At 36.7% G+C, this 26,937-nt stretch overlaps 1 protein-coding gene across 3 annotated transcripts in view; it reads right to left on the bottom strand.

The window, feature by feature from the left end:
* mlxipl (MLX interacting protein like) overlaps nt 1–26,937 on the bottom strand; it is a 78,269-nt gene that overhangs the window by 2,497 nt on the left and 48,835 nt on the right. For 2 of the 3 annotated variants that reach the window (XR_013816392.1, XM_079815414.1), the window contains exons 9-15: nt 25,423–26,071; nt 22,889–22,962; nt 20,851–21,037; nt 20,269–20,366; nt 20,073–20,192; nt 16,133–16,260; nt 4,413–4,554 (exon numbers count right to left, since the gene is read on the bottom strand). Coding sequence is in view for 2 of the 3 variants with exons in the window: in XM_079815414.1 (XP_079671540.1) it covers nt 4,413–4,554; nt 16,133–16,260; nt 20,073–20,192; nt 20,269–20,366; nt 20,851–21,037; nt 22,889–22,962; nt 25,423–26,071 (1,398 nt within the window). In the remaining variant the exon portion in view is untranslated. Of the gene's footprint in view, nt 1–4,412; nt 4,555–9,038; nt 9,163–16,132; nt 16,261–20,072; nt 20,193–20,268; nt 20,367–20,850; nt 21,038–22,888; nt 22,963–25,422; nt 26,072–26,937 lie in introns of all 3 variants that reach the window. The other variant, XM_079815413.1, reaches the window with a different exon arrangement.

Genomic DNA, 26,937 nt, shown 5'->3' with positions numbered 1-26,937 from the left:
CACTGAACTCTTTTTTTTTTCTTGGTCTACCTCACCTGTTTTTACTATTTGTTAAATATAGTTTTTTTTAGTTCAATAAATGTTCCTTTTTTAAATGGTAAATTTTAAATTATCATCATGATCATTGTGTCATTTTTATGTTGTAAATTGAGGGAGCAAAAGCAGTATCGGCTCCAAATATCGGCTCAAGAAAATCGGCAGCCCGTATCGCTCATCGGCTAAGGCTGATGGAAAAAAAATCGGTATCGGCACTAAAAAATCCATATCGGTCGATCCCTAATCAGTACAGCTTCAAAAGGGCTTTAAACCACATCAAACGGTACCAGACAATGAATAAGGGTCTTATCTAGCGAAACAATCGGCCGTTTTTTTTTAAATAAATAAAGTTTAAGTTTTATAAGCACAAATGCTCGCCTCGCCTTGTGTCACGTAAAACGCAATTACGTTGAAAAGGTCGCGCTAGACGCAGGCGGAAGAACCGAGTCGGTGTTTACAAATGAGCTGAAGGAGAAGCGCATCCACATATTCAAACGCCTTTCCGCCTGCGTCTAGCGTTAAAAATATCCCAAGTTGGGTTGAATATGGGCTAACCCAGCAATTGTATTGTTTTGACCCAGCGGTTGGGTTAAATGTTTGCTTAAAACAACCCAATCTCTGGTTTAGTCCATTTTCAACCCAACTTGGGTTATTTTTAACCCAGCATTTTTTAGAGTGTAGGTGCACTTCACTTAATCTCTTGTAGAGCAACACCAGCGGTAATTCAGGAGAAAATCTCCCAATGCTCCACGTGAAACTTCAGTCTTTCCACCTTTTACCATCGTGTCAATTCTCAATATATTTTGATTAATATGCGCGAGGGAGAGCAAGACAGTCTGAAGACGGCGAGAGCTGCCCTGTGGACGCCTGTCTGTAAATAATGCAGCGGAAAAAAATATCGGCAAAATCTCAAAAATAATCGGCCGATATATCGGTCTAACACTAGTCTAAAGCCCTTTTGAAGCTGTACTGAACCTCTCATTTGGACCTTGAACCGTTTGGGGTCCATTGACTTCCATTATATGGAGAAATATCCTGAAATCATTTCATCAAAAATCTTCATTTCTTTTCGACTGAAGACAGAAAGACATGGACATCTCGGATGACATGGGGGTGAGTAAATTATCAGCGAAAGTTTATTTGAAAGTGAACTAATCCTTTAATGTGTTTTAATTACTTTTCCCTTGAAAAAATCAAGTATTTGTCACACATAGTCTGTCTATGGCATCTTAGGCCGTTTTCACACCTGAAAGTCCGAACCGAAGGTCATGTTTAGATACATTTTATACATTTGGTTAGTTTTCGTTTGGTTTCACATTGCAATTATTCGAGCGCACTAAAGAACTTTACATATCGTACTCGCGTCCACTCGTCATCATCATGTGTGTGGAATCTGGACATTGATTGATTTGTAAACAGACGTGCGTCTTTGAAAAGAGTGAATGAACGGACGCATATCGTTGCCACTATTGAACTATTGCTTGACTATTTTCTTTTTGTTTCGTTTAAAAGTGGACATTTCAAGCTTTATATACACATATTTCTCATGTGTGTGAGGCTGAGTTTGGGTTTATTTGAGACGCGCTCCAATTCATGTGCAAAGCATGTGATCGCTCCCGCAATTATTGTCTGCTATAGACTATTTGCTTCTTATTTATTAAATCCAGGCAATTATCAGATTAAACGCTTATTAAAATTAAGATACAATTTATACAAAACGAAATTCACATTAAAGAAAGGCTTTCTAAGCAAAATCATACAACATTTCTTTCAAAATCATTGTCTTCTGACATAATGCGCATCTTTTCAATTTTCCTTATCAATATAGCCGAGATGAAATTTAAAAATAACTAGGGCTGTCAAAAGATTAATCGCGATTAATCGCATCCAAAATAAAAGTTTGTGTTTACATAATATATGTTAATGATTATTTATATATAAATACACACACATTCATGTATATATTTAAGAAATATTTGCATGTATACACATTTATATAATCTATAATATATATAAATATAAATGTTTTATATATAAAAATAATATTTTTTTCTTAAATATATACATGCTTGTATGTGTATTTATATATAAATAATAATTAACAGAGTACACACACATATATTATGTAAACACAAACTTTTATTTTGGATGCGATTAATCGCGATTAATCTTTTGACAGCCCTAAAAATAACATTATAATATTTAAACATAAAGAGGAACTTCCTGTAAATGCTCTGAAAGTATGAATGCTTTCACACTAGAAACGAACCGAAGCTCTTTTCGTCGGACCAGATTTCGTCTCTTTGGTCAGGAGGAGGTTTCACACTTGTCATTTTAATTCGGATTAAACTGAAAAGGTCGAAAATCCGGACCAAACAAGATAGGTGTGAAAGCGCCCTTAGTTTCACTCTCACAGACGTTTAGTTTGTGTTAACCAGTTCCCACCCTCATTATGGTCTGGATATAAGTTCCTGTGTCCAGTCTCATAAATGTCACGTGGTGTTTGTTTGCCTGCCTGCCTTCTGTTGGAGTTTATTAAAGACTGTTATAACCTGAACCTTCATCTTCGGACCACAAAATGGCCGCCCTCTCCCCCTATGACGACGAGACCCTCAGGACACTACTTACACACCCTTGCTTCATTTAGTATTCGCAGACCCATGAATATACAAATTAGTCTCCGCCTCCGCTCACTCAAGCTACATGATCTTTTTATGTCTTTAAAGGTGCAGTGTGTAAATTTTAGCAGCATCTAGTGGTGAGGTTGCGAATTGCAACCGCTCACCCCTCCCTTTCAAAACACATAGAGAAGCTACGGTGGCCGACACAGGACAAAGATGTCGTCATCTGAGACAGCAGTAGGGTTGGGTATCGTTTGGTTTTTTTTCGATTCTGGTGCCAAACCGATACTTTTAAAGCGGTACCGGTGCCTAAACGGTGCCTGAACGATACTTAAAAAAAATAAAAAGGCTACAAAACGAGGTGGATGACATTAAATGGCTTTTTATTTTTTTATTCAAATTGAACCATTTATTAAAAGTTTAATGTATACTTAAATGTATGAATATAAATAAATAAATACAAAACACAATTTACTTATTTACAAATTATTTTTGACTTATTTACAAATTCACAGTAAAACCTAAGCCACCTAACCCAACTACAATAAGCCTAATATAACTCTAACTAACAGCTACAGTAATAACAGCAGAGTCTGTATTCTTGCTCTGCTACAAACCAGCTTCGAGCGTCAGCTTTATTTTGAAATATGATCATATTCTCTAAATATTTTAGAACGCATCGCCTTAATGTTTCCATGGCGACGCGTCATGTTTCTCAGCTGTATCGGGTTTATTTCGCTTTTTCTTTTTATTCAAAATATTCACAAACTTCTTAACTGTGTCATGAACTATCTGATGTTCAAATGTGTGAGTGAATGTGTGTTAGTTGATCTATAAAGCGCAATGAGCGACGCCATGTTAGTTTGCGCCTCAGAATCGGATCTGTCGGATTTACAACACTTGAGTTCATTCTCGTCTCACGAAATACATGAAAGTAAGTGACCAGTGAACTGGAAGAAGAATAGAGTAAACGATATAGCTACTGTATAATGTGCATGTATCTGATGTGAATAAAACACGTAACGTTAGTCAAATTATAACCGCCTGAAAGGATTGTCATTGCCTCTTTCATAGACATCAGTGTGTGTTTTTTGCTAATAGCCTACTTGAGCATTTAAATGTCTGAAACCTGAAATAAACATGATGTGGTTGAAAACACTGAATAGTCGTCACATTTGTAATGTGACGAGCGCTGAGCGTCTGTCTCTGGCTCAGCCAAAGCGCGAATGCACGTTTGAATTTTGGCACCGAAATGAGGAACCGAAATCTGCGTTGTGATTCGGTCCGGTACATACCGGTTAAATAAGTACCAATGCCATATTGGCACCGGGTTTCGATACCCAACCCTAGACAGCAGAGAGTAGCTAGCGCTCTGTAGAGAAGTCTGTCCCTTTAGGGCCACCGTAGAAACATGGCGGCGCAAAATGGCGGCTTCACTGTAAGGAGACCCGCGGTGTGTGTAGATAGAAACGGCTCATTCTAAGGTAATAAAAACATAACGGTACATTATACACCACTGAAAAGATAGTTATGTATATTATATTGCATTTCTGTCAATAGAGCCTCATAAATATTACACACTGCACCTTTAAATGTGAAAAAACCCACAGGAACCTGCTTTTTATTTGCACACATACTCCTAAATATATTTCACATATAATTTTAGTAGTAAATGCGAGTCCCGCTCGCGCTGGAATGATTGTGAGGTGTGAGGGAAGCAGATGTGAATGTGTTGAAGAGAAGCCGGTCACTCACTGGGTCTGAGGGCGGGCAGAGAGCAGTGCTGGTCCAGCCAGGAGAGAGTGCTGCGACACAGCTCATCAACGCTGGCCGTGGAAACCATCCCATTAAACGACTCGAACAGCGGCTCGATGATGATGCTGAACTACAGGAACGCCTTCAGTTCAGGAAAATATGAGCACCAGAACAGACAGACGAGACACTACAGGCATCGTTTATCATGCATTTTGAGATTTTGAAAGTGTTTATTTTATTACCCTTTATCTATTTGCATGTGTAGATTTCAATTTTAATACACATCTTTAAAGGCGGCGAGTTTGAGTCAGAAATCTCCACTTCTGCAGCTTTACACTCACCTAAAGCATTATTAGGAACACTAATGCTGTGTTTGACCCGCTTTCACCTTCAGTACTGCCTTAATTCTACATGGCATTGATTCAACAAGGTGCTGAAAGCATTCTTTAGAAATGTTGGCTCATATTGATAGGAGAGCATCTGCAGTTGATGGAGATTTATGGGATGCACATCCAGGGCACGAAGCTCCCGTTCCACCACATCCCAAAGATGCTCTATTGGGTTGAGATCTGGTGACTGTGGCGGCCATTTTAGTTCAGTGAACTCATTGTCATGTTCAAGAAACCAATTTGAAATGATTGGAGCTTTGTGACGGTGCATTATCCTGCTGGAAGTAGCCATCAGAGGATGGGGACATGGTGCTCATAAAGGGATGGACATGGTCAGAAACAATGCTCAGGTAGGCCGTGGCATTTAAACCATGCCCAATTGGCACTAAGGGGCCTAAAGTGTGCCAAGAAAACATCCCCCACACCATTACACCACCACCACCAGCCTGCACAGTGGAAACAAGGCATGATGGATCCATGTTCTCATTCTGTTTACGCCAAATTCTGAATCTACCATCTGAATGTCTCAACAGAAATCGAGACTCATCAGACCAGGCAACATTTTTCCAGTCTTCAACTGTCCAATTTTGGTGAGCTCATGCAAATTGTCGCCTCTTTTTCCTCTTTGTAGTGGAGATGAGTGGTACCCGGTGGGGTCTTCTGCTGTTGTAGCCCATCCGCCTCAAGGTTGTGCGTGTTGTGGCTTCACAAATGCTTTGCTGCAAACCTCGGTTGTAACGAGTGGTTATTTCAGTCAAAGTTGCTCTTCTATCAGCTTGAATCAGTCGGCCCATTCTCCTCTGACCTCCAGCATCAACAAGGCATTTTCTCCCACAGGACTGCCGCATACTGGATGTGTTTCCCTTTTCACACCATTCTTTGTAAACCCTAGAAATGGTTGTGCGTGAAAATCCCAGTAACTGAGCAGATTGTGAAATACTCCAACAACCAACAACCATGCCACGCTCAAAATTGCTTAAATCTCCTTTCTTTCCCATTCCGACATTTAGTTTGGAGTTCAGGAGATTGTCTTGACCAGGACCACACCCCTAAATGCATTGAAGCAACTGCCATGTGATTGGTTGATTAGATAATTGCATTAATGATAAATTGAACAGGTGTTCCTAATAATCCTTTAGGTGAGTGTACATACACCAAAGTATACTATAATGAGCCTATACGGACTACCAGCACATCCAGGAACTTAACTGTTAATTTCGTCAACGCCCCTTTTTAGGGGAAAATAAACTAGACTTCCATACAAAATAGCGGCACAAAACAACATCCATACACAGCCGGCAGGCTTGAATAACTTAAAGGGTTAGTTTGCGCCGCTGCAGCCATGGTACGGCCGCAAAGATCCACGACTATTACGCAGGAATGAGAAAGTAGTTCCTAGCCATATAGGTGTAGAAAATCGCAACTTTTCATTTTCAGTTGGTCTTAGCACAGGATGTAACTGTAAGAGTCAAGTTTTAAATAGGAAAAATATTGAAAGTGTCTTTGGTCATTTTTTGAATGAGATGCTAATGGACTGATCAGAATCAATGATGTATGCTAAGCTATGCTAAAAGTGCTACCGCCAGATACAAAGATCGGCTGAATGGATTCAAAAACGGTAAAACTCAATTATTTAACTCTAGGGGACTTGTAAAATGAGCCTATTTTCAAAAAAAGTGGAGTGTTCCTTTAAGAGACGAGGGACGACCCTTTTGGATCGTTTTTCCCGTTGCTAAACTAGCTAAAGTGTATTCGGAAACACCCTAAGTGCACATGTGCTCAGATTGTTAAAATCGGGCCCGTTGTGTCAGAAGACATTGATTTATCCACTGGGGTTGTATGGATTACCGTCACGAGTCAAGCGGCAGCCATTACATGGACTCCCTAAAAATCTTTGTGTTTATCTGAAGAAAGAAAGTCCTACACCTCAGGGAAGTCATGAGGAAGAGTAAATGATGAGAGAAGTTTCATTTTTGGATAGACTATCCCTAGTCTTGGTTTCATATTAGGAAGAGACACAAAGCTTTGTTGCAGTGTTAATTTCGTTGACGAATAATTTTCATCAACAAACTTTTTTCACTGACGAAAACGAGACGATAACTAAATAAAAACTAGTGTTGGTTGACACAAACTATGATGAAAATCAACTGTCATTTTCGTCAAACAAATAAAAACGAGACGAAGATGTTAGAGAGGGACGATTAGGGAAGAGATCCAGTCAGAACTGATGTCCTGAGTAACAGATGCTGATCTAACCGCTGGAAAATCCCCAATCCAGAGCGACTCACAGTCAATCAATAACACACATTTATGCCAGGCAATTGTTTATGAACTAATGCTGATGAATAATGACAATGTTTACTTTACCATGTTTATATAGTAATGTGTTTTAGACATATTTTATCTCCTCATCTGAACTTGAATGAGCTCCTGAAACTGCAATAATAAGGCGGAGACATTTCAAAATAAGAGTCCTGGTGTATTTCGAGCTTGTTTATAATTAAAAGTCACGCATTATATATTCGTTTTTGCTTACACAATAAACTGTATTTAATTTCATTCCCATTTAATTCATAGTCAGGAGGAAAGACCAGTATTTGACACATATTCAATAAAGTATCAGGGTTATAATAGTTCACTAAAACCATAAAAAAAAAACGTCATAACTTGAAATTAAATAAATGTTAACTACATGGGCATCACTAGGCCCTTTTTATACCTTTATACCTTTTTCATACAAACATATGAAACTAGCGGGAGGCTTTGGCTTCGTCTCGTCTTTAAATGTGCGTTAATCTGCGTGTTCTTCAATCCGCTGTGGCGGCAAATAGAGCGCGCGTCAGAAGCAGAGGTGTGTGTGTTGATCGGAGATCTCATTGGTCTGTCACCGCTCGTCAATGTCAAAATATTTGAGAAAACCAATCAAATCAGAGTAGGTTGGCTTTATGTTCACAGAAGCTGCTGAGGCTGAGAGCGCGAAAATTAGCAGCGCGACTCGATGTCAAGTGCGAGATATGAAGCCAAACTAAACATTTCATATTTCACAGCTGCTTCTTTAAGTCAGAAATGTTAAACAAATTACAAAAATATTCAGGCAAATGAATAAACTTGTGTCTAATTTCGCCATTTTGATTTGAAATAGACCTATGTAATGTCATTTATAATTTAATTAACAAACAAGAAATATTAACAAAGTAATATTAGTAATAAATGTGTGCATATTGTAAATTTAATAATTCCATGTGTAGCTCTCAGTAAATAAAAAAGCTCAGATTTTTTCAGCCTGTATAGGGCATAAGATTAGTAATGAATGTGTGCATATTGTGAATTAATTTAATACATTTAGTTAGGCTACCTATCTTTCCTGTTAGCCTTCAGTAAATTAACATGTCTACAAAAATGAATCGTAAAACATATAAATATCAGTTAAAGATATGTTAACTTTCTTCACAGACAAAAATGGAAAACTTGATCAGTCATATCTGCCCACTGACATGGTTTTCAAGCTATTGGTATCTAATTTTTTGGCGTTCAGAACATTTTAAAATGCTCATGTAGATCATAAAAATCAAAATTTTCCCCCACAAACCCCCCTAACCTCACATTTGGGATCTCAGTGATTATAAACCTGCCTACATTGTGATTAAGGGATGTACAATATGGTCATGCAGAATGAGGCATTAATATTTTCTTTATAGGTATAAGTAATAATAAACAGACAATACCCTAATATGCATACTAATAAGGTACAAGTTAATAGTGAGAATTGGACCCTAAACTAAAGTCTTACCAATTTTTTTTTTTCATATCCTCACTGGGGGCTGAGCCCCCCTAAAATGAAAATCCTAGAAACGCCCCTGGTTAACTGAAACTTATAAATAAATAAACTTATTTGAAGCTTTAGCTTAACCTGATATGGCCTACAAACTAAAACAGAAATACAAAACTATATAGATGTTTTAAAAAAGAACAAAAAAGTGAAGTGAGCTCTCTTTCGTGTATTTTTAATGTCAAAAACAAATTATGTCAAAATGTCAGTTCAAGTGACAGTCGTTATGTAATGCTTAAAGTATTATAATTTAACTAAACTCATTAGATTTTAGGAGACTAAAATTAGACTAAAACCAATTCAGGCGACTAAAATATGACTAAAACTAAAATGGCATTTTAGTCAAAAGACTAGGACTAAAACTAAATCAAAATATGCTGTCGAAATGAACACCGCTTTGTAGGATACAATCCAGAACTTCCAGTCCTGCAGCGTCTGAGTCCTCACGTACTCTCTGAACTTCTCTCTCATGTGGTCGAACCGCTGTCGTGTTATTGGGACGCCGGTCGCAGGAAGCTGCTGCTGACACACACTACATACAGACAGTTCACACACACATTTACATACAGACAGTTCAAACACACATTTACATACAGACAGTTCAAACCAGGGCCGGCCTGTGGCATAGGCGGAATAGGCAAATGCTAGGGGCGCCACTCATCCATAGGGGCGCCAAAATGTATTACTGATACTATTTTATTCATATTATATTTGAAATATGACCCAATAAAGCGCAAGTCCCCCGCCTCTTTCCGGTCCGCCTCATCAATCTCACCGCCGAGCTACTTGAAGTGCGTCAGAAATATAACGCGCGATCAGTTTAACTTATGGAATTTGTTGTGTCGCGTCGCCTCTCGCCGCATCTAATGTAGACAGGATTGCTTTCATTTTTTAGGGTGCTTGGCCACTCGCTCCAGGTGAAAGTTGCCTGATAATTCATGACGGATTGCCGAATTGTAGTGTCATAAAAAACAGAAGCCCTCTGATGCAGGCAAGATAAGGGAAACACTGCAAAAATGCTCTTCTTGTGTAGTATTTTTGTCTTGTTTCTAGTCTAAATATCTAAAAATTCTTAAACCAAGATGCATTTACTAAATAAGTAAAATAATATTTTTTCTTAAGTGAGTTTATGCTTGAAACAAGCTAAATTATCTGCCAATGGGGTGAGAAAAATAATCTTGTTTCTGATTGAAATCTTATTTCTGTCCCAAACAGAAATAAGATAATTCTTCTCACCCCATTTGGCAGATAATTGTGCTAGTTTTAAGCTAAAACCCACTTCATTTTGATTTTTTCCCCCAGAACACAAGGAAGAAATTATCTAATGTCATTTTACTAGTAAATACATCTTGATTTAAGAATTTTTTGATGCTTGGACTGGACACAAGAAAAAAAAGTACTAAATAAGAACAGCATATTTTGCAGTGTAAAGACAGAGGTATAGTGGTGTAATGAATGAATAGTTTATTTAATTGCATAGTAGTAAAATACTAATGTACGCTAATTAATTCCAGTTTTACCTTAAACTATATGCAAGCAGCTGTTCTGGGTTCTCCAGTGGCCACAGATAGTGTATTTTGTCACAAAAAAAAATCGTATCTGATTTTTAAACGCATGTAATATCACTTTTTTAATAGCCTAATGTTTTTATTCTACAGTTGTGCAGTTTTAAGGGGACATATGGACATTTTAAAAAGTATTTAACGAAATTAGTAATTATATTTATATACAGGTTTATTTAAAATAGCAACATTTTATGTAATTATGTATCTAAATTTCTCAGTTTAATTCATGGTGAAAACATGAATGTGCATTTTAGTGGAAGTTTGCTGCCATCTACTGGAAAACAAACACTTTTGCTAGTTCTCAATAGTTTGTGCATGAATGCTAGATGCAATTACTTGTTATTTGTGTTTAGGCTGTAATGTGGCATAGGTTTCTGCAGGGTTTGTGAAGGTGCATTTATAAGACCAATTAAAGAACATTTAAGGAATAAACTGAAGGGAACACAGCGACAATAACACGTCAATATGTTCTCTTAGGCCGCATTTACACTGCAGGTCTTGGTGTATTTATCTGATTTTTTTGACGACTCGCTTACATCATCTTTTAACCACTTCAGCTCTGCAGCATATTTCGATTTTTTTTAGAGAAAAAGGCTTATCTGAATTTAAAAGAGCGCTCTAACCACATGCATTGGAGTAAATTGATAAAAAGGGTCTCATTTTACAGAAAACACTCAAATTTTTAACACAGTGGTGGAATATTGCATATATTCTATTGTATTTATTCACAATTTTAAAATAAACATATATAAAAAGTCATATTTTTATTTCTTTATCTATAATTTTTATCCCTTCAGAAAGTCTCTATTGATTCCCCTAGTTGTCATTAAACAGGAAAAAAAATATTTTCTTGATATCTCCTTCCAAAAAAAAGTTATTGAGATGAATCTGTCCAAACTATCTAATAACTCCTCCTCATCTGCATTGATTTAAGCCTGCCGCTGGGAAATCGAAAAGAAGGCTCCGCCTCCTCAACTTTGTAAAGGGAGATCTCAGGCTCTGATTGGTCTAGAAGCATGATCGACGTGTCTATAGAGAGCTGAGATACTCAGCTTGTTTGACGTATGACGCAATACATGATGACGTCATTAAAAATCGCGGCTAACAAAGACGATCAAAACTAAGGATATTTAGAGTATTCGTCTGAGTCACATGTTTTGATCTGGACATCGGTGACATATCACAGTGTGGTTTGGCCATGCTTACTCACACACATGTGCAAATGGTCTCATTTAGAAGAAAACAAGCTAAGGAACGAGCTCATATAGCGTTTGAGGCTAGTAGCTCCACAACGAGTTAGTGACCCGAACAGGAATATCACTCATGTGTTTGCTTGTTCAAAGGAGTCATTTCCATCTTCGTGATTCTTTTGATAATAACGTTACTGTAAAGTGTTGGATCGGTGGAATAAACTACACAGAGATATTCTTGAGGGTAAGAGCTTTCATTTGATATATGACATGTCTATTTTTGGTGAGTTTGTGTGATATAAATATGAAATTTAATTAGGGCTGTCAAAAGATTAATCGCGATTAATCGCATCCAAAATAAAAGTTTGTGTTTACATAATATATGTGTGTGTGTACTCTGTTAATTATAATTTATATATAAATACACACACAAGCGCGTATATATTTAAGAATTTTTTTAAATTTTTATATATAAAACATTTATATTTATATATATTATAGATTATATAAATGTATATACATGCAAATATTTCTTAAATATATACATGAATGTGTGTGTATTTATATATAAATAATAATTAAAAGAGTACACACATATATCATTTAAACACAAACTTTTATTTTGGATGCGATTAATCGCGATTAATCTTTTGACAGCCCTAAATTTTATATTATTCATATGATTTTCGGGGGGGGGGTCAAATTCAGACCTTATTATCGTTTTCTATGTAACATAAATGCAAAAGTGATTGGGTTATCAAGAAATAAACTGCACAGTGATATTCTTGAGGGTGAGAGCCTTCATTTGATATATGTATCGATCTAGAAAATCACAACTTCTCATTTTCCGTCGGTCTTAGTACACGATGTGACTACAGAAGAGTCAAGTTTTAAATAGGAGAAATATGGAAACTCTTTGGTCATTTTTTGAGCGAGATGCTAACGGTCTAATCAGATTCAATGATCTATGCTAAGCTATGCTAAAAGTGGAGACCCGGAGATCGGCTGAATGGATTCAAAAACTTTTTAACGTCGGAAAATGAGCCTATTTTTCAAAAAAAGTGGCGTGTTCCTTTAAGGCCTTAAATTGTGGAAGGTCAAATTAAGGCTTAAAGGGTTAGTTCACCCAAAAATGAAAATTCTGTCATTAATTACTGACCCTCATGTCGTTCGACACCCGTCAGACCTCCGTTCATCTTCAGACACAAATGAAGATATTTTAGTGTAAATCTGATGCTCTGAAAGGCCTCCATTGGCTCAATGCACGGTTCACTCTCAAGACCCTTAAAAGGCACTAAAGATGTCGTTACAAAGTCCATCTCACTACAGTGGTTCTACAATAACTTTATGAATCGGCGAGAATAGTTTTTCTGCGCAAAAAACCCCTAAATAACGACTTACATAGTGATGACGATTTCAAAACACGGCATCATGAAGCTTCGAAGCGTTATGAATCAGTGAGTCGATTCATGATTCGGATCGCGTGTCAAACTGCTGAAATTTGGCGATTCAAACCGCTGATTCGACTCACTGATTCATAACTAGGGCTGAACGATTAATTGCATTTGCGATAATATCGCGATATGCTATAACGCGATTTCCTAACCGCAAAGGCTGCGATTACAGTCTGGTCACGTGACACGCGAGAGTAAAGTCTGCAGAAGAAGCATCAACTTGGCACGTTACACATATCATATGCCTGGCCTAAAAGAAAAAAAAAACTATTTGTGTTTGATCTATCTAATATGGTCTATCTATCATACTATAGGCTACTATCATCTCTCCAATGATTCTGGATCGATTCTGAGCTTAGATTTTAACTGCAGGTGCGCGGTGGCACTGCGTGTGTTTTAGAAACACCCATATTCTGATTGCTCACACACACACACACACACACACATACACACATACACACAATCACGCACGAACCATAAAATAATATTTCATAACGTTCGGAAAGGTTGACGGCGCGAATTGCAATGACATTCGCAGGCTTCTTTGCACAGGATAAGCGCTGTGAGAAACTGATGTCACGCTTACAGTGTGTGTTCTCGCCCGCCGGTATTTTCCTTACAAACGCTCAACGAAGGCTTCATTCATGTCGTTAGAAACTCACTGACAGAAGGTTTTCCATTTCAAATGCTCACGCGGCGCTTTGTGAAGAGTGCTCGCGAGCGCGCGTCTATGCGCGTCTCAAAATGCTTTTATGACGCAAAATTAATGCAAACACCATCAGTAATGTCTTAATGAATTAAACAGACAGGGCAAAAACATCTTATATTTCAAAAGAGATCTGTGCATTAGTGTGAATGCAGGTCTCCCGCTGTCTATGATGATGTCATGATTAATAATCAAACAACAGTAAAGCGGAGCAAGAGAAAAATCACTCACAGTTCAGACACTCTTAAATACTGAAAGCACTCTTTGTTCATTGCTTGTAATATGTTTTTTTGTTTCTCTTTATGATTTACTACTTTATGTTTTGCAGCTATATTAGTTTATATATTTAAAATTATTAACATGCAATTGTTTTAATTAAAATGTTATAATGTGTAGTTATTTTAAAAAGCTTATAATTACATATATCATAATAAAAAACATATTAATTATTAATATTAATCTTATTAATTTATTAAAAACTTAAAAAGGAAAAAGTTCAAGAATTGTTTTGGAATCGGATCGTGACTCCCAGAATCGGAATCGGATCGTGAGGTACCAATTAAAGATTTCCACCATTACTATACAATAATGTATTGTTGAATAATACAGAAGATAAAGAGTTTAAAAAATAATCGCATATTAAATCGCAATCGCAATATTGGTTAAAAAAAAAAAATCGCAATTAGATTTTTTTCCAAAATCGTTCAGCCCTATTCATAACGCTTCGAAGCTTCATGATGCGGTGTTTTGAAATCGTCATCACTATATAAGTCGTTATTTAGGGTTTTTTTGCGCAGAAAAACTATTCTCGCCGATTCATAAAGTTATTGTAGAACCGCTGTAGTGAGATGGACTTTGTAACGACGTCTTTAGTGTCTTTTAAGGGTCTTGAGAGTGAACCGTGCATTGAGCCAATGGAGGCCTTTCAGAGCATCAGATTTACACTAAAATATCTTCATTTTCATCAGTCTGTTGGTTTTTAATTATCATATCAAGAAAACATGCATGCGTCCTTTTGCCTTTTTAAGAAAGCATTTAATTTAAAAAAAATTTTTGCTGCATCGTTTTTCACCTAGACATATTTAACAGCGCTTCGTCAGAAGTAACATCCCGCCTTTCACAAATACAACAACAGCCGTTTTTAAAATCTTATCCAATGGTTGAAAAGAAAGGAGTAAACACTAGTAGGTTGTAACGGCTGTCAATCAAAATGTGGAGCGGTGATTCGTTCCATGTAGAAAATGAATGGATAATTCGGTAAATTGGTTATATTCTTAATATATAATATAAATATATTAGCCTGGCGTGGCCATCCTCAATTCTAGTCAGAATATGAGTCTGGTGCCGCTCCATTGAGCTTTGATTATGGGGCGTGTTTCAACCGAGCCAGGAAAGACCTCAATTGGATAGACCCACAACCAATCAGAGCAACGGAGCGACGCGTAACGTTAGTTGTCAAATGTCAACAGAACTCAACTGCACTGTTACCAAGTCCGTGTTTTTCTCCATGTCCGCGGGTTGAAGCGACCCCAATTATGTGATTATATAAACCCAGGAATGCGAATTTTAGCAGGCAACCTTGCCAAAATAACATATTTTGCCAACCAAACGCCATTTTTTTCCGGAGAACCCCCCGGAAAGTTATAGTTTTGGGCTATAGTTTTGAGTAGCAATTGTGCGCGACATTGCAAAAACACTTGGCAACCCTGTCTGCACGCACGCTGGATTAAGTAACGTTACAAGAAAAAGATGAGTGTAAACGATCTTTGGCAGTAATAAAATAATTTAAGGATACACAGAGTACTTACCAACACGATCATCGTTTCTGAGAGAAATAGTGAAGGTGAACGCATATACGAACAAGTTCTCCGTTTAGGATAAGAGCAAATTCAACCCAAGAGCCTTCGATGACGTGGATGATTACGCTACTGTTGATCATCTGTCCATCATCGTCTAAAGCCCGCCCTGATGATTTCATTGGTCCGAACAGTTTCTGTTCAGGCATAATTACTCCTCTATGGAGCGAGTCCAGACCGAATTGCCTGAGCAAAAAATTGTGGGCGGGGCTAAATTCGGCTGGCATCCAGGCTATAAATATATAAGACTGGCAATGAACTAATTTCATGTTGCTTTATATTTTATTTGTTCATTATTGGACTTGGTCAGATCTGATGCCTGCTGCCTTTGGGCTCAGTGATGTTGAATTTAAATGACATGTAAAATGTTACATTGTGATGTAATGGTGTTTTCTGGAAGGGACTAAAGAACAAAGTATTCTTATCGTCTGAAAGGCAGAATACATATCTTTTAATTAAGTTAGATAGACATTGTGTAACAGTTTCAGGTTATGTTTTAGTGTCGGTAACATGTCCCACACAAACTTAGTAATTGGTTTGTTTGATGGTGGTCACCCTATTTGTGTCTGAAGATGAACGGAGGTCTGACGGGTGTCGAACGACATGAGGGTCAGTGATTAATGACAGAATTTTCATTTTTGGGTGAACTAACCCTTTAAGACTTTTCTAAGACCCGCGGAAACCCTGATTAATGTTAAAGTGTGTCACAAACGCAGCTGAAGCACACTCACTTGATGGCGGAGTTGAGCACCAGGATCTCGTCTCTCAGCCTCTGGGCCTCCTCGTGGAGCTGAGCTCTCTCCTGCTGCATCTTACTGATGTACTCCGCTGTCTTCTGCAGTGTGGTCGCCTTACTGATCTGAGAACAGTGGCAACGAGAGAGCGGAGCATTAGGCTGAGGTGGAGGAAGACAGTCTCGGTGTGTGTTCAATCTTAGTGAAGCTGAGGGTTACAAACAGCATCAGTCTGAAGTCTCAGAATACGTCTCTTCTATATCTTCTGCATGCTTTAAATAAGTACTTAAGAAAATAATATACTTAAAGGGACAGCTCATACAAATATGAAATTTACCCCATGATTTACTCTCCCCCAAGTCATACCCTCATATGATGGATGGATGCACTTTTATGATGGATAGATGCACTTTTATGATGGATAGATGGTGGATAGATGCACTTTTTTGATGGATAGATGCACTTTTATGATGGATAGATGGTGGATAGATGCACTTTTATGATGGATAGATGCACTTTTTTGATGGATAGATGCACTTTTATGATGGATAGATGCACTTTTTTGATGGACAGATGCACTTTTATGATGGATAGATGCACTTTTTTGATGGATGGATGCACTTTTATGATGGATGGATGCACTTTTTTGATGGACAGATGCACTTTTATGATGGATGGATGCACTTTTTTGATGGATGGATGCACTTTTATGATGGACAGATGCACTTTTATGATGGATAGATGGTGGATAGATGCACTTTTATGATGGATAGATGCACTTTTATGATGGATAGATGGTGGATAGATGCACTTTTTTGATGGATAGATGCACTTTTATGATGGATAGATGCACTTTTTTGATGGACAGATGCACTTTTATGATGGATAGATGCACTTTTTTGATGGATGGATGCACTTTTATGATGGATGGATGCACTTTTTTGATGGACAGATGCACTTTTATGATGGATGGATGCACTTTTTTGATGGATGGATGCACTTTTATGATGGACAGATGCACTTTTATGATGGATAGATGGTGGATAGATGCACTTTTTTGATGGATAGATGCACTTTTTTGATGGATAGATGGTGGATGGATGCACTTTTTTGATGGATGGATGCACTTTTATGATGGACAGATGCACTTTTATGATGGACAGATGCACTTTTATGATGGACAGATGCACTTTTATGATGGGTAGATGCTTTTTATGATGGATAGATGCACTTTTATGATGGATAGATGCACTTTTATGATGGATAGATGCACTTTTATGATGGACAGATGCACTTTTATGATGGACAGATGCACTTTTATGATGGATAGATGCACTTTTATGATGGGTAGATGCACTTTTATGATGGGTAGATGCTTTTTATGATGGATAGATGCACTTTTATGATGGACAGATGCACTTTTATGAGGGATAGATGCACTTTTATGATGATGGATGCACTTTTATGAAGGACAGATGCACTTTTATGAAGGATAGATGCACTTTTATGATGGATGGATGCACTTTTATGATGGATGGATGCACTTTTATGAAGGATAGATGCACTTTTATGATGGATGGATGCACTTTTATGATGGACAGATGCACTTTTATGAAGGATAGATGCACTTTTATGATGGATGGATGCACTTTTATGATGGACAGATGCACTTTTATGATGGATAGATGCACTTTTATGATGGGTAGATGCACTTTTATGATGGGTAGATGCACTTTTATGATGGGTAGATGCACTTTTATGATGGGTAGATGCTTTTTATGATGGATAGATGCACTTTTATGATGGATAGATGCACTTTTATGATGGGTAGATGCACTTTTATGATGGGTAGATGCTTTTTATGATGGATAGATGCACTTTTATGATGGACAGATGCACTTTTATGAGGGATAGATGCACTTTTATGATGATGGATGCACTTTTATGAAGGACAGATGCACTTTTATGAAGGATAGATGCACTTTTATGAAGGATAGATGCACTTTTATGATGGATGGATGCACTTTTATGAAGGATAGATGCACTTTTATGATGGATGGATGCACTTTTATGATGGACAGATGCACTTTTATGAAGGATAGATGCACTTTTATGATGGATGGATGCACTTTTATGATGGACAGATGCACTTTTATGATGGGTAGATGCTTTTTATGATGGATAGATGCACTTTTATGATGGATAGATGGTGGATAGATGCACTTTTATGATGGATAGATGGTGGATAGATGCACTTTTATGATGGATGGATGCACTTTTATGATGGATAGATGCACTTTTATGATGGATAGATGCACTTTTATGATGGATGGATGGTGGATAGATGCACTTTTATGATGGATGGATGCACTTTTATGATGGATAGATGGTGGATAGATGCACTTTTATGATGGATAGATGCACTTTTATGATGGATGGATGCACTTTTATGATGGATAGATGGTGGATAGATGCACTTTTATGATGGATGGATGCACTTTTATGATGGACAGATGCACTTTTATGATGGGTAGATGCTTTTTTATGATGGACAGATGCACTTTTATGATGGATGGATGCACTTTTATGATGGACAGATGCACTTTTATGATGGGTAGATGCTTTTTTATGATGGACAGATGCACTTTTATGATGGATAGATGCACTTTTATGATGGATAGATGCACTTTTATGATGGACAGATGCACTTTTATGATGGACAGATGCACTTTTATGATGGGTAGATGCTTTTTTATGATGGATAGATGCACTTTTATGATGGAGAGATGCACTTTTATGATGGGTAGATGCTTTTTTATGATGGATAGATGCACTTTTATGATGGACAGATGCACTTTTATGATGGATAGATGCACTTTTATGATGGACAGATGCACTTTTATGATGGACAGATGCACTTTTATGATGGGTAGATGCTTTTTTATGATGGATAGATGCACTTTTATGATGGACAGATGCACTTTTATGATGTATAGATGCACTTTTATGATGGATGGATGGTGGATAGATGCACTTTTATGATGTATAGATGCACTTTTATGATGGATGGATGGTGGATAGATGCACTTTTATGATGGATAGATGCACTTTTATGATGGATAGATGGTGGATAGATGCACTTTTATGATGGATGGATGCACTTTTATGAAGGATAGATGGTGGATGGATGCACTTTTATGAAGGATAGATGCACTTTTATGATGGATAGATGCACTTTTATGATGGATAGATGCACTTTTATGATGGACAGATGCACTTTTATGATGGATAGATGCACTTTTATGATGGATAGATGCACTTTTAAGATGGGTAGATGCACTTTTATGATGGGTAGATGCTTTTTTATGATGGATAGATGCACTTTTATGATGGACAGATGCACTTTTATAATGGAGAGATGCACTTTTATGATGTACAGATGCACTTTTATGATGGATGCATGCACTTTTATAATGGAGAGATGCACTTTTATGATGTATAGATGCACTTTTATGATGGACAGATGCACTTTTATGATGGGTAGATGCTTTTTTATGATGGATAGATGCACTTTTATGATGGACAGATGCACTTTTATGATGGATAGATGCACTTTTATGATGGACAGATGCACTTTTATGATGGACAGATGCACTTTTATGATGGACAGATGCACATTTATGACGGATAGATGAAATTTTTGAGCTTCAAAATCAAATCCTATATTCACAAGCTTGGAAGAGCCAGGACAATTTTTAATATAACTCAGATTGTGTTCGTCTGAAAGAAAAATAGTCATACACACCTAAGATGACTTGAGGGAGAGTAAATCATGGGCTAATTTTCATTTTAGGGTGAACTAACCCTTTAAGTGCATGTATATACTTCTAAGATTTGAAGTGCACATAAGCACACTCAGGAGGCTGATGTGAGTTACCTTTATACTGGGCTGTGAGCTGAGAGTGGTCACCAGACTGTGAAGCGTGTCAAAGCCGAGCTTGATGTTGAACCGTCTCTTCTGCTCGGCTGAAATGTGTGTGATCCGTCGCGTGTCTGTCTGTGAAACCACACGACATGAGAAACACAACATAACCCGTGTGGTTATTAAACAAACATGTGCGGGGGGTTTTTACTCTTGTGGACTCCATCTTGGCTTGTCCGGGTGAGTCCTCTGGGTTTTTCTCCGGTGGATTCGTAGGTGAAGTCTGACCCATGTGTCCTGAAAAAGTCACTAACAATACGCAAGGAAGCTTATTTCATTACTTTTGGAATAAGTTATCACCTGTGATATTGAACACACTGCAAAAAATGCTTTTCTTACTTAGTATTTTTGTCTTGTTTTCAGTCCAAATATCTAAAAAATCTTACATTAAGAAGCATTTACTAGACAAGCAAAAGTTTTTGTGTTGTTTTGGGGGAAAATAACTCAAAATGAAGCAAAATAATCTGCCAATGGGGTAAGCAAAATAATCTTGTTTTCTGTTTGAATTAAGATTATTTTCCTTACCCCATTGGCAGATTATTCTGCTTATTTTAAGCAAAAACTCCCTTAATTTTGAGTTATTTTCCCCCAAATCAAGACAAAAACTTTTGCTTGTCTAGTAAATGCTTCTTAATGTAAGATTTTTTAGATATTTGGACTGAAAACAAGACAAAAATGCTAAGCAAGAAAAGCTTTTTTTGCAGTGCAACTGTGTGACGAGATCCACACACACCTGTTAAACTGCTCCTGTCACTCGCGTGCATTTGAACCGGCGAGAGCTTTTCCGTTTTGGGGATGAGGAGTGGCGTTTGTTGCGTGAGAAGAGAGGAAATGGAGCCGCCATGGCCTGACATCGGTGCGATCGAGGCCCAGGGGGGATTGTGGGAAATCTGTGATCCTCCACGACTGCTGCTTTTTGGCTGTTATGGAGGAAAAATGCACTCTTTATCATCCAAGATATGAAGAGTAACGTGTTTTGGTTATTCATTATTTATGTTTGCATGCTCAATAGTCAAAAGAAAGACGTTTTTTGAGCGTACCTGAGTTTAGAGTACAAGTTACAAGAAAAAAAAAACACATTTTTTAAAGTATTGTCCGCCTTTTGCTGACCCGTCGAGGCATGGACTCCATTAGAAGGTGTGCTGTGGTATCTGGCACCAAGATGTTAGCAGCAGATCCTTTAACCCTTGTGTTATGTTGCGGGTCAATAAGACCCGTTTTGATTTTTAAGTAGTCAGAAATATCAGTTAACCTATGTTTTTTTTTTCTTTAAATTTTGTGACTTTTTCTCATTTAGGTTCATGAACATGCATGCAAAGTTTCAACACGCTGAAATGTTTTGAAATATACACACACATTTACTGTTACGTTCGTGATGTTCACGGGTCAATTTGACCCGCATGTTTTAATGTTCTAAGGCAATTGTAGACAGTGTTGGGGAAAGTTACTTTGAAAAGTAATGCATTACAATATTGCGTTACTCCCTTAAAAAGTAACTAATTGAGTTACTTAGTTACTTTTTAAGAAAAGTAATGCGTTACGTTACTTTTGCGTTACTTTTTCTCACCTGGGCTGGGCTTGTTTTAGTTTTTTATATAACAAAAAAGTTATATTTTTGTGCAACGGTAAAGACCTCTTCATACCAAAATTTTAATAATAGGTAAAAATGCAAATTCCCGCATGAACAGTAGAGGGCGCAGCTCTGGATAATGGAGAATAGGATGCAGGAGAAAAAAGTTTTACCAATAAAAACAAAAAATTTAGTCATTTTCATCATCAAAGGTCAGCAGCAAGACATTGGTAAATTAAATATAAAGGTAGATTATGCATAAAAATAGTTGTTTTATTTAACATTTCATTATTGGAGGTTTGCATAGTACTCTGATTTTGCATTTGACTGATTTTATTCATTTTGAGGAGGACAGAATCTTTATTGTGCAAGTGAGATAAATAAATGCTCACATTTAGTCTAGAACTACAATAACCATCATGTTCACACACACACACACACACACACACACACACACACACACGCGCCTCTGCACTAACTCTCAACATGAGCTGTCAGTCAAATTAATGTGGAAAAGTAACTCCGATATTTTGTTGTAAATTTGAAAAGTAATGCGTTACTTTACTAGTTACTTGGAAAAAGTAATATTATTACGTAACTCAAGTTACTTGTAATGCGTTACCCATAACACTGATTGTAGAGACCCAAAATAATAACATTTCTTGGTTATATTTTGCTATATTAGTTTTCTACTAACCTATGAAGCTAAAAAAAAATTGCTTTTACCCATTTTTTTCAATACAGAAATATTTTTTGTATGCCAAAAATGGTAAAAAATTAGCTATCATTTCTTTGAAATACTATCTAACCTACATTGTTTTTCTAGAAATTGTGATAAAGTATTGTCCGCCTTTTGCTGACCCGTCGAGGCATGGACTCCACTAGAAGGTGTGCTGTGGTATCTGGCACCAAGATGTTAGCAGCAGATCCTTTAAGTCCTGTAAGTTGCAAGGTGAGGCCACTTGTTTGTTCGGCACATCCCACAGATGCTCGATTGGATTGAGATCTGGGGAATTTTTTACTTTTGATAGAGACTGACCACTGCAGACTAATGCAAAGCTAAGTTCCTCCAGTCTCTCTTGTCTAATGTCTGTCAGTGTGTGTGTGTGTGTGTGTGTGTGTGTGTGTGTGTGTGTGTGTGTGTGTGTGTGTGTGTGTTATTGTGCTGTAAACATTTCATTGTGCTATCAGAAGAGCTTACCGGAGAGATGGGAGATGTTGGTCTGTGGCCTTTTAACCCCGTAGAAGGAGCATCGAAACTCAATGATGTTCTTCCTAGAGAGAAGGTATTAAAAAAAAAGATCTGTAACATGCGGTTAGACTACAAAAAATATCATTTAGACCAGGGTTTGTCCAAATACGGCCCGGGGATGAATTTTTGCAGCCAAATGCGGCCCGCAGCTCATCTATTAAAATATATTATACAGGGCTCGACATTAGGCCGGTTCACACGCTTAAATCTGTCACTCACTCGTCCGAGTAAAACATTTGCTTGTCCGGATTTATTTTGTAAATATAATCTATACTGAAGCAATATTCTCACCAGTGTTCAATCAGCTTTGACATATTTAAATATGCATATGTCATATTTTTACTTTTTATAAAGGTAATTTTTCCATAATCTTATTAAATATAGGATATGCTTCGGCTTTCATTTTATATTCTTAAATTTGATCAATTAATTAAATTAGAATAAGACACTATAGGCCAATCAAATTAAATCATTTACACTGAAAAATTACAACTGCATTAAATAATGTTATGAGATTATTTTAAATATTTTTGAATATACAAATAAGAAATGTTGGAAAGATGAAACTAAACCACCAGTAGGTGGCGCTGTGACCGTCTGAATGAGTGAGTCATTGAGTCGATTCAGTGAATCATTCAAGAATGAGGTGGTCGTTTACGAACAGGTCATTGAATCTTTGATTCAACCGATTCATTCAAACTGAATCATTCAGTAACACACACACTGTTGCTGTGAGAGACGTTATGGTTCTGTTGTGATCTTTGTTTGGAACTATTTTCACAGCTGAAATAGAACAAAATCAGTCCATATTGCTTCTAAAATGTAAGTGACTTAATGTTAAATTGTTTATGGAGCTGGCGTATGAAATCAGCCTCATGTTCAGTCGTGATGGTATTCAGGAAAACACACTCTTGTTAGTGTAATGTTGCTTAACTGTATCATATGTCATAAATATAAAAACTACACAATTTGAACTGTGTATGTTAACTGAGTTTCTGTGTATGAGCGGCTAGACATCTACGGCTGAATAAGATTAATCTAGTGGCTTTAGATTTTAGACCAGGGAAACTGCGGCCAAAGCGGAACGAAACAGCACTGCTTCTGCTCTGCGCAACCTTTCTTTTACTGTCTATGTGCGCAACTCATGATCTCTGACTCTGAACAAATGTGTTTACCTGCTGAGAGTCTCGATCACATGACCACTAAACAGCCAATGAGAAGCGTTCCAGTTCTCCAGTACGAGCTGCGAATCTCTCATTTAGTATTTTTGTCTTGTTTCTAGTATAAATATATCTAAAAATTCTTAAATCAAGATGAATTTACTAGATAAGTTAGATATTTGTTCTTGTTTTCTGGAAAATAAAATGAAATTGAAGTGAGTTTTTGGTTAAAACAAGCAGATGTATCTGCAAATGGGGTAAGAAAAATAATGTTGCTGTTTGGGACAGAAACAAGATTATTTTTCTAATCCATTGGCAAATAATTTAGTTTGTTTCAAGCAAAAAGTCAATTCATTTTGATTTCTTTCCCCCCAGGAATCAAGAAAAAAATATGTAATATGTAATAAAAATATGTAATTTTCCTCAGCATCTTGATTTAAGAATTTTTAGATATTTTAGAATTTTTAGATATTTGGGCTGGAAAAAAGACAGAAATACCAAGAAAGAAAAGTATTTTTTGTAGTGTGGTTTTATCTGTGGTGATCTCAATAGAGCACTTATTCAATTTAAATAATAATAGAGTTCTAACTCAGTAATAATATTAATATTTCACCCATTAAAACTTTTTGGTTGTTGAAAGTTTTACAGATATTGTTAAATATCTATAAATGTCCTCTCAAGCTACTCGACTGTCAGCTCAAGATTTCGTCAAATCTGTCATATTTCCAAGAAACAAAACATGTCTTTTTATATATATATATATATTAGGGCTGTCAAACGATTAATCGCGATTAATCGCATCCAAAATAAAAGTTTGTGTTTACATAATATATGTGTGTGTACTCTGTTAATTATTATTTATATATAAATACACACACAAGCATGTATATATTTAAGAATTTTTTTTTTTATATATATATAAAACATTTATATTTATATATATTATAGATTATATAAATGTATATACATGCAAATATTTCTTAAATATATACATGAATGTGTGTGTATTTATATATAAATAATAATTAACAGAGTACACACACATATATTATGTAAACACAAACTTTTATTTTGGATGCGATTAATCGCGATTAATCTTTTGACAGCCCTAATATATATATATATATATAATTAGAAAAGGGACCGGCCCCCAGGTATGTCCACAACATCAAATCTGGCCCCCTTTAAAAAAAAGTTGATACCCCTGATTTAGACACATCCATCAGTTTATGAAAAACAAACAAAAATACACTTGCAATTGAAATCACATTATACATGTTAAAAACAATAGTATTATTTAAGTATATGATAATATCTACGTACGCTCTTGAGATCTGGAAGAGAGCAGATTGGCCAGGCAGCTCGTCTGAGTGGGCGGAGCTGTGGATGAAGTCATCACCCTGGGAGCCAATTGGGCGCCTCCTGTCTTTTGTTTGTGCTTCCCCCTGCCAGAAGCCACGCCCACCTGCTGTGGCACAGAGAAGCAGTGAGAGAGGGCGGCCGAGGGCAGAGATGGGGTTTCCGTCATGGGCTGGAAACTCAAAGACATGCAGGTGGCAGGTGGAAACATCTCCGCCACGCTGCAGTACCCGTGCCCATGCTGGGCTTCTGATGGTAGGCTGGTCATGGCAGAGCCGGTGTGGGTGATGACCGTGGACGTGGCGGCCGTGCAGGTCCGTGATTGGCTGGATGAATATCTGTGTCTGAGGCAGGTTGGTGGGTAAGGACTTTCCGGAGCAATCTCAGTGTTTGTCATGTGACCGCTGAACGGCGTCTGCTGACTGAACGGGGCCATGTTCAGAGACTGATGGAAGTCGCCCGTGTATTCTGTGTGACCCTTGAACTTGGGATCGGAGGTTTCAGCGCTGGGGTTGAAGGTCATGTCGGGGTTTATGGTCTGCCGAGGATAACTGGGTCCAGGCAGGTTTACAGATGGGGAAGGCTGGGATACGTTTTCAGCTGAGAGAGGAGGCTAAAAATGAAAACAAACTAAAGTTATTTGACAAAGTCTTATTAATTTGGGGAAATGTATTTTGAAAAAACAATACACGTCAAACTAGTGATGCGAAACGTTCATAAAACACGTTTTAGCTCACTTCATATCGTCAGTCGAGTGTTTGTGAGCTGACAATGCATTATTTTATAGTATTCTATACAGTGATGAAGTCTATGTCAATCAGCACTGTGTACTTTATTATTACGAACATACCCAAGAAGGCTTGAAGACCTCAGACACTATATATTGTCGCAGTCGTGTGTTAATTGTCTTCATGTTTAATCAGTCAAAGCGTTTCTATCTTCTGTTTATTCAGCTACAGCGCTAACTTTTTTGTAACACAAGTTTTCTGTCAAATATAAATAAAATTATTATTATATTGTTATATTTATTCTTAAATACTCTATTTTTAATAATAAGAAAATGTTATTGTAATAGTAATATTTTATTTAGCAATAATAATAATCATAATAAATAAATATTATTAGTAATATTAATATATAAACACAACTTTATATACACATACTTTTCAAAAAAAAAAATGCAATTCAAACTGCAATTTTAACCAGAATAATCGCAATTAGATATTTTCCCCAAATCGTGCAGCCCTAATTTAAATAAAAAAATTAATGTAATACAGTTCTTTATTTTTCATTTTTAGATGTAATTTATTTAAAAAAGAATTTAAACATAAACGTTGAAATTTATGCTTATAACTATGCCTACAATATAATTAATATAATATAATTATATAATTCTATTCTATTAAAAATAATAATATAATTAATATAATATAAAATATAATATATAATATAATATAATATAATATATATAATAAATAT

This window comes from Gobio gobio, assembly GCF_949357685.1.
Source record: "Gobio gobio genome assembly, chromosome: 4".
Classification (NCBI taxonomy): Eukaryota; Metazoa; Chordata; class Actinopteri; order Cypriniformes; family Gobionidae; genus Gobio; species Gobio gobio.
Note: the sequence above shows the minus strand (reverse complement) of the source record. Positions and strands in the feature narration are given on the sequence as shown.